Source organism: Monomorium pharaonis, chromosome 5, assembly GCF_013373865.1.
Source record: "Monomorium pharaonis isolate MP-MQ-018 chromosome 5, ASM1337386v2, whole genome shotgun sequence".
In the NCBI taxonomy this organism is placed as follows: domain Eukaryota; kingdom Metazoa; phylum Arthropoda; class Insecta; order Hymenoptera; family Formicidae; genus Monomorium; species Monomorium pharaonis.
The window spans coordinates 5,656,286-5,671,120 of NC_050471.1; the positions used below are offsets into that span (position 1 = coordinate 5,656,286).

The 14,835-nt window shown below is 44.2% G+C and overlaps 1 protein-coding gene and 1 long non-coding RNA gene across 3 annotated transcripts in view; one reads left to right on the plus strand and one right to left on the minus strand.

Moving 5' to 3' along the window:
* LOC105839013 (protein neuralized) overlaps window positions 1–14,835 on the plus strand; it is a 52,011-nt gene that overhangs the window by 14,093 nt on the left and 23,083 nt on the right. Inside the window, exon 1 of one of the 2 annotated variants that reach the window (XM_012685000.3) lies at window positions 10,047–10,341. The exons of the other annotated variant lie outside the window; for it this stretch is intronic. Coding sequence (XP_012540454.3) covers window positions 10,047–10,341 — 295 coding nt within the window. Of the gene's footprint in view, window positions 1–10,046; window positions 10,342–14,835 lie in introns of those variants that run through there. 2 annotated transcript variants of the gene reach the window in all.
* LOC105839014 lies at window positions 62–10,024 on the minus strand. The gene is made up of 2 exons (XR_004963281.1): window positions 9,220–10,024; window positions 62–2,613 (listed from the first exon to the last, which is right to left on the minus strand). It is a non-coding gene; the product is annotated as an uncharacterized LOC105839014 (long non-coding RNA).

Below are 14,835 nucleotides of genomic sequence, written 5' to 3' on the forward strand. Positions count from 1 at the left end.
AAATAGAGCAAGCGATTAAAATAAACCGTTACATTAAATGTGTGAACTAAATACGTCGGAGTTTTTTTTTTTCTTGGAAGACACCGGAGCAAAGCCAGTTCTCGATTTACCTGCGAAAAAATAAGAAGGCGAATTCTCGCACCTCGGTATCGTTAACACGAGTGTCGTCGCGTCGCTTAGCGATTCGCGACGATCCTAATGGAGCGTGCAATTAATTCGCGAGGGTTCCCTTTTTTTCGCCAAGCACGATTACATACACGCGGAAACTCTCGTAGCGGTGGAATTCTGTCAATGGGATCGAGGCCGACGCAAGGTGCACCGCGGTTCTTCTTATTGCCTTCTTCTCCCCTTGTCGTCTCGTGTGTGCTCCTTGGTACCTGGTAAAACGTATACACATGCAACCGGTACGGCGGCCGAACGCGATTGGACGACGGGCACGCGTACGCACCTGCCACGCATCTTTTTCGAACGGCCTTTGTCGAGCCGCCTCGGAAGGAACACGGCAGCAGGAAGAAAGTACCGTCATGCAAAATAGCCGAGAGGAATTAAAGAATAGCGGAAACGCGATCCAGTGCGGATACTCGCTTATTTATAATTGAGGAAGTGGTAAACGTTTGACAAAATACGGCGCAGCCGAGAAAGGAACGTTTTAATTGGAGGGTTCACGTACAGAAGTTCGCGCATGATACGGCCAGCCAGTGAACACGAACGAATAAAATGTACTGCAAATGTAAGGCACACGTATGCATACACACGTACAGTATTGTATATCTATAAAATACATACATAACGTTAATTCGTAATAACGATCATAATAAAGTTAATTTATGATTAGGAATTTATAATTAGCAAGTTACGAGCGGGCATTAAACTTGATGATTGGGAAGAATATACCCGCGCATAAAACGATACGTTCGGCACTTCAGATAAATGCGATCGGCGGTCTATCGGTTAAATCTCTTGAATAGCTACGTTTTAAATAGAAAGACATCGAAGGGGACAGTCCCCGGAAACCTCAAACGGAGAAGCGGTCGTAGACGCGACCTTAGGTGAGGTCTTTTTACCTGCTCTGGTGATTTAAAGTCGAGAATATTACGTCGTCCCGAAAAATATTACGCCACCCTTTCCAAGTATAGATCACCAGTTTAAAAGGATACACATTCCATATTGCCGCGCCTTACCGAAACCCAACACCGAGAGTTCACTTAGCATTACGAGTTCCGTATTGACATTCCACCGTAATTTCGCACGTTCGCATAATTTCAATATTTCGCAAGTATTAACTCTTGAAGATGATCAAGTATCCTTTTTAAGTAATATAACGATATATATTTTAGCTAATGGCGATATATAGATGACGCAAGGAAGTCTCGATGGCATTCTGCACATTTTCTCGCTTCGCACCGTTTCGTAAAATACGATTTTTCTGCGTGTGCTGAGATTTCTAAAGACGACTCTCGAATAGTAGTACAGTGGGCGCAACTACCTGCGTCTTCCAAAGACGCCGATCTTGTCGTTCCGAATCACGGCCTATTCTTAGCAAACGGTGAAGGTCCTACAAAAGATCTTCGATTATACAAAACGCATTAGGAAGCTATTATCGAGTATGTTGGTCCGCCGACGACTACCAAGTGTTATGGCAGGGACAAAATGGATCTATGTCAGGCAATTAGTTACAAAAAAAAAAAAAACATAACTTAACGTCAGACAGCTGCATTCGAAATCTCGAAAGTTCTTTTTTATTTCTAAAACATATATATCTTGTAATTTTTCTAGTAAATCGTTGATTAAAACTGCAGATTACAGAAGGCGATGGCCAGAAGTCAATGCTTTCCCGTATAAAGATCGTCTCTAAGTTTCGAGAGGAGATTTTTTACAAGCACCTGTTCTTCGTCCCGGCATTTTTTCAGGGTGGGAAGTCAGTCTTCATCTTTTAAGATCGAACATCTGCTTTGCGTAACTGCCGGAACGTGAATGCGATAGTGAATGAACTACACCTTCTGGCCGAATGAAAAAATTATTTTCGACGAACCCCTCGAAATTCTAATTTGCCCGTTTCGCTAACAAACGAAAATGGATACGCTCGACATGTTAAACAACAGTTGACGAGAAAAGAAAAAATTCCTTTTCAATTTTTCGCAATATTATCATTAATATGAGGTTTCTGATGTCGTAGTTTATCCTTTAGACTTTAATTATATTTATTTTATACACTGAAATGGTTAAACTTACCTTATCGTTCGCAGTGTAGGCCAGGTGCACTGGATCACTCACTTACTCAGTCACTCACTCATTTATTCGCTCAACAACGAAGCTACATATGCCGTTCACTTCTGGCGTAACTATTGCGAGGCACGCACGTGCTTGCTTTTCCGTGCAGTTATTGGAATGTTATACTTTGTTAGTAGACGCAAGCAATGTGTGATCGCGTGCACAGCCATGCGATCTGCACTCGGACTTCCTGGCGCAAACGCGTGCTGACAATGTTACTCTTTTTGTGGATGTCGTTTCCTGGATGTCGTGGTCGTTGAATTGGTTCAAATATCATCGTTTGAATCAGTCTGCCATTCACAAAACGACGCGACAAAGCTCGAGCTTTTTTTGAATTCCGCCCTGAAATTGAAAATATCGTTTAATAAAAATGTTCAATAAAAATGTCTTAATAAAAATCACGGTATTTGAGATGTACAATTTATTTTGTAATATTAATATTATTGAAATAGCTCTAGTGAATATCTGCATTAGTAGCACTAAATATTATCTCACGTAGAGCAAATATTTCCTTCCTTTAATTCAATTAAATTATTTCGCTTTTCGAATATCTTGCTTCAATAGAAATAATTTATGGGAGAAAAATGAAATTGTTTTCATTGTTTCTCTCTCTCGAAAGTTAACTTTTGTCCACGTCGATTAGATATTTTTTTGCCTCAATTTAGTCAAGTACAGTTCTCATTTTCTCAGTCTTGAACTGTTTTCCCGACACCTGCGCACAAACGATAACGGATCATGGAAAGTTGACACTTTCTATTGTATATTCCGAAGATTACTTTTGGCACGACCTATCCAGGCTGTGCAGCGGGCAGCGATAAGCGGTCTATTTGAGCAACGAGATAATGGTCTTCTTTGTCGCTACCAAAAAGCCGATTACGGCATGATTGTCCCTTAACAGTCGTCCGTATCGCGCGCTTTTCTCCGGGCTTACTCGCTGTAATCTGTGTGAACGCCTTTAATAAACTCGCTCAACAAACCGCTCTCCACGTACGCACTTTGAGCACTCGGCTACCCCACACTCTCGGCGCTTCTCGCGTCGCCGGTCAAACGCCTCATTCGCGTGTTTATTTAACATTGTCTTGAATTTATTACGCGTTTTCGAGCGCGTCGCGCGCTCCTTTAGATCTTTAACCTCGACGCTGGCTCTTATCAGTCTTATAAACTTCGCGCGATGAAGTCATCCTCATTTTAGGAACTGTATATTATTCGCGGCGCTTTTTTATCGAGTTTCCCAACTCACCGAGTATCCGTTATAAACTCATCTGTTAGAATTTATCAGCGACTGACCGATAAAAGGGAAGTGGTAACGACCCGCATATAGGCGAAAAGAAAAGGGTATCCTTCGAAGGCATCGAAGCTATTACGTGGCATGTTCCTCGGCGAGTTTCCTGGCATCACCAGGACAGGTGCACCTAGGTATTGTCCGCGGCAACGAGACCGGGCATTTCGTTGTCTCGTCTCGAATGATATGGTGACAGCTGAAGAATCATTACGCGTCAGAGTATAACGCCCGTATGCAGCTGTCCGCGTATGTTTAATTGTACCGCAAGCAAAGTGTTCCTCGCGTCCGTTCGCCGATTGTAGAGTTCACTGTCTTTTTGTAGATCACACCCGTAGGAATCGAGAAAATCGGCGGTTTGATCTGCAACCGCTAATACGAAATGATTAATATTGACATTGCGGTCATTCAGCAAAGAGAATAAGCGGGTAATGAATATAAAAATTTTATTTAAAATATATTTAAAAAAACTTATGTTAAGCTGATACTAAGCTATATATTTTTATATATTAAAAAAAATTTTATTGAATATTGCTAGAGGAAAATAGAAACGGATTCGTCCAAGTTTATCCAGTTTTATTTTATTTATGTCATAAACCTTTTTATAGATAAGATATTTAAATACCACATATAAAAATTATCATTTTACTGATACTTTCACATTTTATACATATGTGCGTATACGCCATGTACATAACGTAAATGAGATATAAATTAATTAGGTGAGCCATGCCTGCTTTCGTTAGTAACGTCTAACGTTATTAAGCAACGTACTTTCTTTATAACGTCACGTACATGTGCACGACACCGTGCATCGGTACAAATTGAGTGATAATAGAATGATTGTGGTACAATGGGGTCAACTTAATCTAGAGACTCGTATATTCAGTGTCGTGCCTCTAAAAGCACGCAGTACGTCAAAGCATATTGTGCTTTAATATCCGTAATACCGTCGCTTGTGCGTCACAGAAGCGAATAAATGTCTCGCACCGAAAATGTTGCAAACATTTATTTCGCGCGCACAATCCTTTCCTTCCCACGCGTCTAATTTCGACGCGTGTTGCGCAACACCCGCCTCTCTCGTTTCATCGATTATGATGTATGTTGAGTCGCGGTACATAATCCTTCGCTTCCAAGGCGACTTAGAAAGGATGGCAGAAAAAAGGGGGAGGGAAATCACGTCGATCTTCTCTCATTGTCCTAAATCTTGAATGAGCCGCCTCGTTACACCTCCGGAAACGTTACTTTCGAACTCGGCACGCAAAGTGCCGAGTTGTGAATGGGACTGAAACGCCGCCGTGGAAAAGCGTGTGTTGCATGCATTTTGCTTTTGTTTTTTTTTTTTTTTTCCTTTTTACGAGAGATCGCGCGTAATACCCCAAATTTATCGTACCCGAACGGACTGCTTTCAGACGCATCGCCCCGGTTCGACGCGGGAGTCAATTCCGCCTAGGGGTTGCCAAGCGTATCTCCGCTTCCTCGCTCAAGGCGAGCGGAGACTCCGGTCCGCCTTGCGCCTGTGCGTGTGTATTTCATTATTTGACACTGCGCTCTTACCGAGCCTAACTAAAGAAAGTTATAAAGCCTAACTGAGGAAAGTTATAGAGCCCGGACTATCGTAATCCTGTTACGTCAAATACAACGTAATATCGAACGTATGTTTCACTTTTCGCAGTACGGGTATAATGGCAAACGGAACGGAATCTCAAGTGACGATTATGTAACGGCGACGAATTCGCCGTGGCAGTCAATCAATGAGTTTGACCGTTGAGAGAGGCATGCGTTTGCGTTAGGAAATTCGAGATTAGACGAAATCAGCTGCGCCGGAGAGAAAATCGAGAGCCAATGTGGGAGGTTAGCGACCGTTGGAGTATCCGTCATCTATCTGTTCCCTCTTCCTCGGGGGCGGGGGGGGAGGGAGGGAGAGGGGATCGCGTATAGTAATCCGAGCCGGCAGTACACTTCTAGAATATGCCCCCTTCCCTCCGCCCTTCTATATTTCCACGAGGGGATGCGAGAGCGGTTCGCGCACGCGTCGGTTTCTCCGACTTCCTGCCATCCCGCCTCGCTTCCGCTATTTCACATTATGCTATATGCATACGGGTCGCCGCGCCGCTGACATCCTCGCCACCGGGAATCCCTATTAAGGAGACGGAGCATCTGCGCGCGATTCGAGCGATTCCGCCGCTCGTTTGCTTGCGAGGGCCACGCCGAGACGACGATGGTTAGACAGATGCTGGACCGAGCCAACCCCTTATTTAACGCTGCCGAACGAAGAAAATGAATAGTAGCAGCGGCCCTTGGCGGGGAGAAAGCACGCCTGTCATTCGCGCGGTTGTTTCCCCGAAAGTGCAGATTAAAAAATGAAAGAAACGAGTCCAAATAATCAGGCCCTCGCCTGGAGAGCGCGAAAAGATCGGTGCAAAATTTGAACGTTAAACAAACACGACGCAACGTTATAAATAAACGTGCGGGCGATGACATGCACTTCTGTGCTCTCTACATTATAATTTTCACTGAAAAATTCACTGTATACTTATAACTTGTTAATCGGTGAAATAAATACCGATTTTTCAACGATTATTCACTAATTCTGAAAATTACTATAGAAGACAGTGAATACTCACTAATTATCACAGCTGTAAGTATATCACTGCAAATCAGTGACAATACATCGATTGTAACTTAAGGAGTGCAGCTCGCCTAATAAATGCTTTGTGTCTGGAAATATTAGATCTGATTTCCTGAATGCTGAATTCAGATGACGCGAAGAAGGGGGGTAGGAGGGGAGGGAGAGAAGACCGAGTAAGTTGTTCTTTGTGTATTTCGCTGAGCGTTCTCCAAAACGTATATTGCCGGTCGGATTTTAAGTTCCGTGAACGCCGCGGCGAGTGAGCTACCGAGGCGTGTCTCCGTTTCCTCGAGGCTACGGGCCGGGCGGATTTGCGAGGCTTCGCCTTCGCCTCCGCGAGATTCACAGAGGAGGAGGAGGAGGACTACGTGAGGCACGTCGATTCACCGGCGTTGAAAATCTCTGGCGCGAAGAAAAGAGAGAAAAAGAGAGAGAGAGAGAGAGAGAAAGTAAAAAAAGGAAGTACTCCCACACTCGCATGAAAGTGTCTCGCCTCGATAAATATCGAATTTAATTATTCTAGAGGTATATGTTTTGCATCCTTGTCCGATCGTTTAATCCGCACGGGTAGTCGCTCCCGCACGTTACGCAAGACTCAGACTGCGGCTATTACGACAAAGTCGATACTTTTCTTCCCGAACGACGCGCTGATTCTTTTCTCCCCCAGCGGGGGAGGGGAAACTTCTCTTTACACTCGCGTCCTGAAATTCACGCGTCTATGCGTCCGCAGTCAACGAGGTGTATTATTATCATCGTACAGAGCGGCGAAGAAAGGACGTGTTCGCTGAGCGCGCGCGGGTGCACGCGGCCACGCGTGCATATAAATAGCCGCATATGGGCCGCGTGCGTGCGTGCAAGAGTATAACAATGTGTGCGGTTTTCACGTGTGCGCGCGCGCCCTACGGCGGGGTGAGGGAGGGGGTATAATGAGAGGACGAGCGGGGAATTAATTGAAGTGGCGATGTAAGAGGCATACTTTCGGACGTGTCTGGCGTCTCGTAATTATTCTCTGTCTCTTACGGAACTGCTGCGTTGTAATTAAATCGTTAAATCGCACGCGGGAATGAAAGGCTCGAGTTACTTGTCGCGTCCGGCGCAATGGAATAGCTCTTTATCGCGGAGGATGTACAGGGACAGGAAATAAAGAGGCTGTCTATACTTTAGTGCCATCTTTAATATATAATTACGTAAAATTATGACGACATAAAACGACGGTTTCCGTGTGTTTCAACTGACGCTTCCGTATCTCTCGGAAGGCATCTATTATTGTATATTTTATTGAATTTCGATGAGCGACGGCGGACACGTGGCAACCGCTGTTTCTTACACCTCCCCCCGCCGCGAATGTGATGCTCGCGAGCGAGAGGAACACCGCGTGGCCTGGCAACCCCTTCTCGGGGGGGGGGGGGCGATGGTCGCGCAGGACCGTTGTTTGGATTTGAATTTCGCATTTCGGCCTATTTACTCGTGCCGAGCGTGCTCGCGTCTTACGGGAAACAATGTAGCGCTCGGTGACAGTCTGAGTGCATCCCGTTGAATATTGAAACAATAGCTGACAAAGTGACATCGTGACGCCGTTGTCGAGGGTCATTGTTTCGCGGAAAACAGTTTTATTCTTCTCTCTCGCTCCTCTTTCTGACGGCACGTCGGCCGCGTAATTCTTTTGTAGGCGCGAAATCGATAGGGCAGATAACGGCGAAGGAATAAAGTAGCGGCAGTTTTTACTGTCGTAACGGCACCGCGCGCGCTCTCTCCGTGCACTTCGCAAGGGTGCATAATATCGCACATCGGATGCACCTTGCGCGAATGCCGCAACCTGTCGGCGAAATTTGAGTTATCGGCGATGGGGTCGCAAAGAATAAGAGTCATTTGGCTGGCATGTAACCGGCGCGCAAAGCCAAACGAGGGGTGGAGCGCAAACGAGGAGTGTGAACGACATAAAGGGGGTTGCGTCTTTGCCAACGTGTATTTAGCAGCCAGTATTTTTCGTTGCAGTTGTTTCTCTCCTTCTCCCGAATATTGCTTTGATTAATATTGACACTTACAACAATTCTTACGTTTACTCTCTTATCATTGTATCGACATCACTTGTGCCATTAAAGCTTCCATCGCGTACTCGCCTGAAGGAGCCGGAAATAAAAGGCAATCGAATTCTCGCGAGTATCCGTTGTATCGACAAGACTTCGATTTCATCTTGTCAACTCGATACAGATCCAATTCCTCCCTCCTTCCCCTCCTACCCCTCCTTTTTCCCCCCACAGACCATAACGATGTTTCTTTTCGCACGTGAGTCGATTCTCCTTCGCGCAAATTGAATTTTACTCGGCAGGAAAAGCTCATCTCTCTCCGAGGATCGCACGCCCTTCTCTTTTTCGATATATATTTCCGTCCACGGCACAATCGCCATTAACTCGATCGTTATTAAAAAAAAAATCTCGCGTTATTAAATCGTTTCTAAAAGCACCCGCATGGAAATTCAATGAAACGTCGGACGCAAGGGATTGAACGAATTTCGTGGTCTCTGCGTCTCTGATTAAAGATACATATGGGTACCTGTATAAAGTTCCTTCGCGTGTGACGCCATCGTGCCACGAATATCATTTTTCTCTCCCTTTTTATTTGTCATTATGTAATTTGTAGTCCGCGCGGCGATCCCGATCCGCGTCGTCATGGGATGAGAGAGGCATCTCGAGTCTCATGGAAACACGATCTTCCTCTCGATACGCTTCGAGCTGCGCGCGGTTCCAAATCGGGGATCAAAACGGGAGCCGTTTGCGTTCGTGCGATTTATTACTAATCGATAGAGATGATTCATCAAGTCGTCGTAAAATTAAAAGCTTGACAACAGCTTCCTTTCAACGGTTCAAGCTTCGAACCGAACGACGATAATACGCTCTTAGAAAGCTTTTATGATTAAATTATTACACGGATCGGAGATTCTTTCGCTAATTATTCTATATTTATCGTGAACGAGAGTTTCAGTCGATGGAATTGTATTCTTAGAATCTCACGGGAATAAAGAATCGTGCGAACCAACCTTGACGATCCCAGTCTAGAGGTTGAAATTAACGGTGAGAGGAGTCGTAGATTTCTCTCTCGCTTCTCTCCAGCTCTCGATCGTTTCGTATACCCCAACTCCGGTCGGCGATGTAGCCTCGCACGTTGGGGTGGCCGGGTGCATCGCGGCCAGGTAAGGGGCAGCTGTCCACCAGGTGCCAGCCTACCCCTCCACGCATCTCCACCTCCGGGGACGGTGGGGATCCGCCCGGCCTCATTGGATGCCGGCTCGCGCGCGTTGCGGCAATACTCTCGCGCTCCGCGACAGAAAACAGTCAGTCGTCCCAGGGCGCTCGACGGGGCATGCAGGCGATCCGTGATCTACGTGCTAGATCGCCCCACTCGTCGCCGTGACACGCGGTCTTGTTCGCAGTCCCCTTCCCCTCTCTCTTTCACCGTTTCTTGCGTTTAGGATTTGCACAGTGATCGGCGGCGTCCACCGTCGTCGCCGAATAAACGACACGAGGACGAGAGGGGATTACGGAATCACGTTCAAGTATTAACTCGGCGTCGGTCGTTTATCTCGCCGGCGGATTTTCTTCGCGCCGCGCGAGATCACATTTCGTTTTAGGGTAGTTTAACGGCCGAGCGTGATGGTGTGAAGAAGAAGAAGCGGAGGGAGTAAGTCTCGTCTCTTCGCGATCAGTGTCCGAAAGTGCGACCGTCAGTGAGCCATCGGAGTTAGGTCCGTTGTGCCCCGATTCCGCGACCGTTTTCGCTTCCTCTCCGCATCCTGTTTTCATCTGCACACCCCGTAGTCGCGGCTTTTCGTGCCTGACTCTCGCGGGAAGCAGCACGGCCACATTTATGGGGGTGTCCGGAGAGTGCGCGGTCAAGGGCAGCAAAAGCAGCCACCCCTGTCACTGCTGCCACGTTGGCAGCTCCGGCGCGAGCGTGCAATCGCCGCAGCAACCCTGCGAGCCGTATCACCAGCACCACCATCAGCACCACCATCATCACCATCATCATCACCATCACGGCAAGCACGCACCGCTAGGCGCGTCGCCGCAGCACAACAACAGCGGCGACAGCAACAACATCCTGGCACCGTTGCGCAGCAAAATGAAAGTGCTCAAGAAGCTCAAGCGCAAGATGGGTCTAGGTGAGCCGCACCTCCGTCACTTCCTCATTGTCTTTGATGCTTTCCGGTCACTGCTCGGCTGATCATGCGACTAATCGATCGATTACGAACACCGTTCCGCGAGACTTGTCCAATTTTGCCGGTCAGTGACATTTTTGCATAGGCTTCCTTCGTGAAGGATCGACGGTACAAAGTGTATCTAATTCGTAGATAAACCGACGGTATTTGGATTCTATTAATTTCCGATTTCACACATCTGTTTATTTACAGATCGTAAATTTTTTAGAATTTGATTGCGAAAAAGACTGACTTTCTCGCACAAACACTTTCATTGTAAAATATTAGCTAGTACACCATAGATCATACCCTGTTGTTCAAGCTCTTGCCAAAGCGATCTGCATTTAAATCGTCGCTGTAAAATTGAATTTGTGCGCTCCGATGAATATTGCTCGAACCAAACAGCAAACTCTTGTCATCGAGGAACAAACCTCGAACCTCTAAATTCTAAAACGACCGTGCAAGCGAGCGGGGAAACAATTTTGGCTTTTACTCCCTGCGGTTCATCGGCGGTTTATCGTACCGCGAGTCCAATAATTATTGACGACGCATTTGCTACCTTCAACTTTTCACTATATTACGGGAGAAGTTTAGCTACATATTTCCGACATTTTTTACTTGTAGTAGTTTTAAGCTCGAAAAATTAAATTAAAATACTAAACTAAAAAATTAATATACGTTTTGTATATTAACTTTTAGTTTAATATTTAATTTTATTGTCAGTCAGTAATACGTGATCGCTACCAAGCTGTGCGATACAGTATAGGTTGATTGAAGAATACCGAGTTCTTGTGATTGTCTTAATTTCGTCGTTGGACTCGTTTTCCTCGCCCGTTCAGTAAAAGCTCATTTCGCGGCGAGCTTATGGCCCGAGTTTTGTTTCGTTGACCGACTTTTCCTTCAATGGACGATCTGCTGGTTTCCACGAGGAGGCTTCTCATTGGCTTGCTGTTCTTCCTCGCTTCCAACATTTCGCAGCGTTCTCATTAGATATTCTTCTTTCGCGATCCAGTCTTTTGCGAATGTGGCATTGTCGATGACAGCTTTTCATAAAGTAACTGGAAACTTCTCAACTCCTTTTTGTTCTCGATACTCGTCGCGCGTTCACTCTCTTCTTTAGCTTCTGCATGTTCAGCATCTTGCCACAGAATTTCGAGCGCGATAACGGCTGAAACAATAGCTACGTCGTCGAAGATATTTCCAATTGTTATTTTTGCTTCTATGTCTTTGACTTTTTAAAAAGGATTAAGGGTTAGTTGTTCCAATTTCTTGGTAAACTTACTTATCAAATAATTATGTGTCTATCTTCATTTTTTTTTCTAAATAAATAAAGACAGGTGCATATTTACCTATAGGTAAATTTACCAAAAAATTGGAACAACCGACCCTACGTTAAAAAAGTCTATTTGTTATAAATAATAATAGTACATGAAACAACGAAATAATATTCTTAATTAATGATTATATACGTATATGTACATGTTTGTATATACATATTTATATTTATGTAAAATAATTTATATGTCTAATTAATAATATTAATATAATAGCACTTGAAAGACATTCATGTGTACATTTTGTACGCAACCTGGTTCCAAGGAAAGATTTTTATTTCTAGCTAATTCTCATTAATCTGTACATTCCAACGTAATCTGATGGCCGAGATCTTTAAATGCTATTTCTCGCCGGTATTTGTAATATAGAGTTCTTTATTATGAGACAAAGCGCCGGTTGTTGTCGATTGAAATCGAGGTTAAAGGTTACGAGCGGAGTTTACGAATGGAAAGGAGTAACGAAAAAGAGTGGTTTTCCTTACGTAATAAATTTTACGTGTCAACGACTTTCCTCCGCCGGGAGATTTCAAGGGACCAACGCAGTGCAAGGCCTTTGTGGGAGGGAGCTTCAAACCGTTTGAAGATTCGTGAAAGGAACGGATACTCGATACTATATATATATAAAATGTGTGTGTGTGTGTGTGTGTGTATAAAGTTTTCAATCAATTCTGGTATGGCTTGGATTATCCATTATTTTAATTAACAAATAATATAATGACTTTATATATTATTATTTATATAAAGCTGTGCTCTAATCTTCAAGCTTATAATGTTTGTAATCGGATTGACAAAGAATTTTATAAAATTTGTAATTACACTTAAGGTTTTGATTGCCAAAAATTTAAAACAATTATTTTTTTTTAAGCGATAATTTTTTTCCTGTAATTATTTGATCAATCTTTTCCTCGTTTCTCGTGCATAAGAGAAACTCTTATCTTTATCTCTTCTCTTTCTCTTACCTTCCTTCAATTAAAGTCAACTGAAGCGAACAGCTGACGCAGCCACCTTGAAATTTCAACGTTGTCTCGTTGGTTGCTTTGGTTTAATTCACAAGCGTATTTAAATACATTCAGTATTTTATTATCTATATCTTATCATGATATATAAGAATTTTGCTTTGAAAAAGCAGGGGGGAGGAAAGAGGTGAGAGAAGAAAAAGAAGAAACGGAGAAGAGGGACATTCTCTTCAGGATAGAACACTTGAATTCTTTTTGCCGCGGAATAAGCGAAACGAAGAAAGTAAGTCATCGTATCGCTTCTGGAATACCAGTCTTTGTTTCTTTCCCTTTGCCGTCTCTTCTTTTTCCCGTCTTTTTGCGGCTCAATGAATCATTCGTTTCTCGGTTGCAGAGATTCTCTTTACTTTCCCATCCTCGTCTCATCATCCTTTTTTTCCCTCCTCTCAGCGGTCGCACGCAGTTGAGATACCTCCTTCCTCTTCGTGCCTTTTATAACCTGTAAGTTTGTCTTACAATTCTATCTCGTATTCTTTCTTTTTAACCTTTTATAATTGGGATATATCGTGTTGCTCGATCGTCGACAAGACGAGGAGAACAAAGATTCTTAACCTCAGAGGATTTTTTTTTCATCCGAGCAATTTCGTGCAATCGAGAAGTGCCGGTCATGACTGGGGCGAGGTTGATTTACCTGTTCGAAGAAAGGGGTTCTTCTCCCCCTCTCCCTCCCTTCTTCGATAACCGATCTGAGTCACTGAAAGCGATTGGTGACGCATTAAGTTGCTGGCCGTGACGAAACGTTAATGCAATGCAAGTTGCATAATGCTACGCTTGCGCGTGCATGCAAACAATGTACCACCTGCGTCGGATATGATTCAAGGATTCAGGCGTTTTCCCATAAGTTTCGTTTTGTCACATCCATTGAGATCTTGGTTTCCAGCTATTAACATACTTTCGAATCTACAATGAATATTCAAACTTTGATTTATCGATTTATTTAGCATTCAATGAGCGAGTTAACCCAAGTGTTATTTACATCCTTGTTGTTCCAACTTCTTTGTAAACTTACCTATCGGATAAATATGTCTTTATTTACTTAGGAAAAAATGAAGATGGATATATGCTTACCTGATAGGTAAGTTTACCAATGGTCTGTTCTTTTTCGCTGCATTACTACACTGGTGCAGTAAGTTAGAACGAGAGCAAAATATATTTATCTTACCTTAACTTGTTGCACCAGTGCAGCAGTGCGGGTAAAAAGAAAACAGGTCTCAAGAAGTTGGAATAATCGGTCCTGAATGTCGAGTCTCGATTTTTTTCTATATTATAACTTGTTTCCAACGTAATATTCAACGAATAAATAGTTTATCAAACACGCGCACACGTGCACACACGAGTTTATGGTTCTCTTAAAGCAATTACTATAATCTAGTCTCGCGGATTTCTCTCCAAGTATCCTCCCAATTACCCGGAAATGAAATTTCTTACGATTTCCGCGTGTCTCCCGAGTCCTTGCGAGTGAGTTCGTCGTCGAGTCGTGGAAGAAGATTCAGCAAAGGGCGCACACTGACCGTCCTCACTGACCCGGCAACCTCTCACACACCCAACCACCCACTTTCCGCTTCGCCGTGTGACGTCAGGTAGCGAGCCGCAGACTCGGAACCCGTCTTTGTTCCCACAAGCGTTTCGCGAACCGGTTTTGCGGTTCATGATACCGCGTGGTGTTCCTGTCAGCTGGTCGGACCGTTTAATCGCGGGATTCTCCGCCTATTTTAAGGGTTCGGCGGCCGTGTCCTCGGTCTCAGTCAGCCCTTTCCGAGAAGCGTTCATTCATCCTTCCTTCGTGAACGGCGTCTATTTGTCAACGATAACGCCGGCATGCGTGCGATAAGCGTATCGAAAGTAACGCGTTCTTATTTCAATAGAATATTGACGTAAGTGATAAAAAATATATAAACACAGACTGCAGGATGAGCTCGGCGAATTTTAAATGGCACGATCAACAACGGAATTATTTTTTTTAAGTGAATGTCAGTCGAATAAAAATCTGAATTTAGATTTTCTTCAAAGTAAGAATCGCCGTCTCGCTTGGGATAGCGTTCGACGACGCTCTCCTGTCCCTGCAGTCACATCTTCTGCGTTCGCGCTGACCGATCCGTAACGTTCTC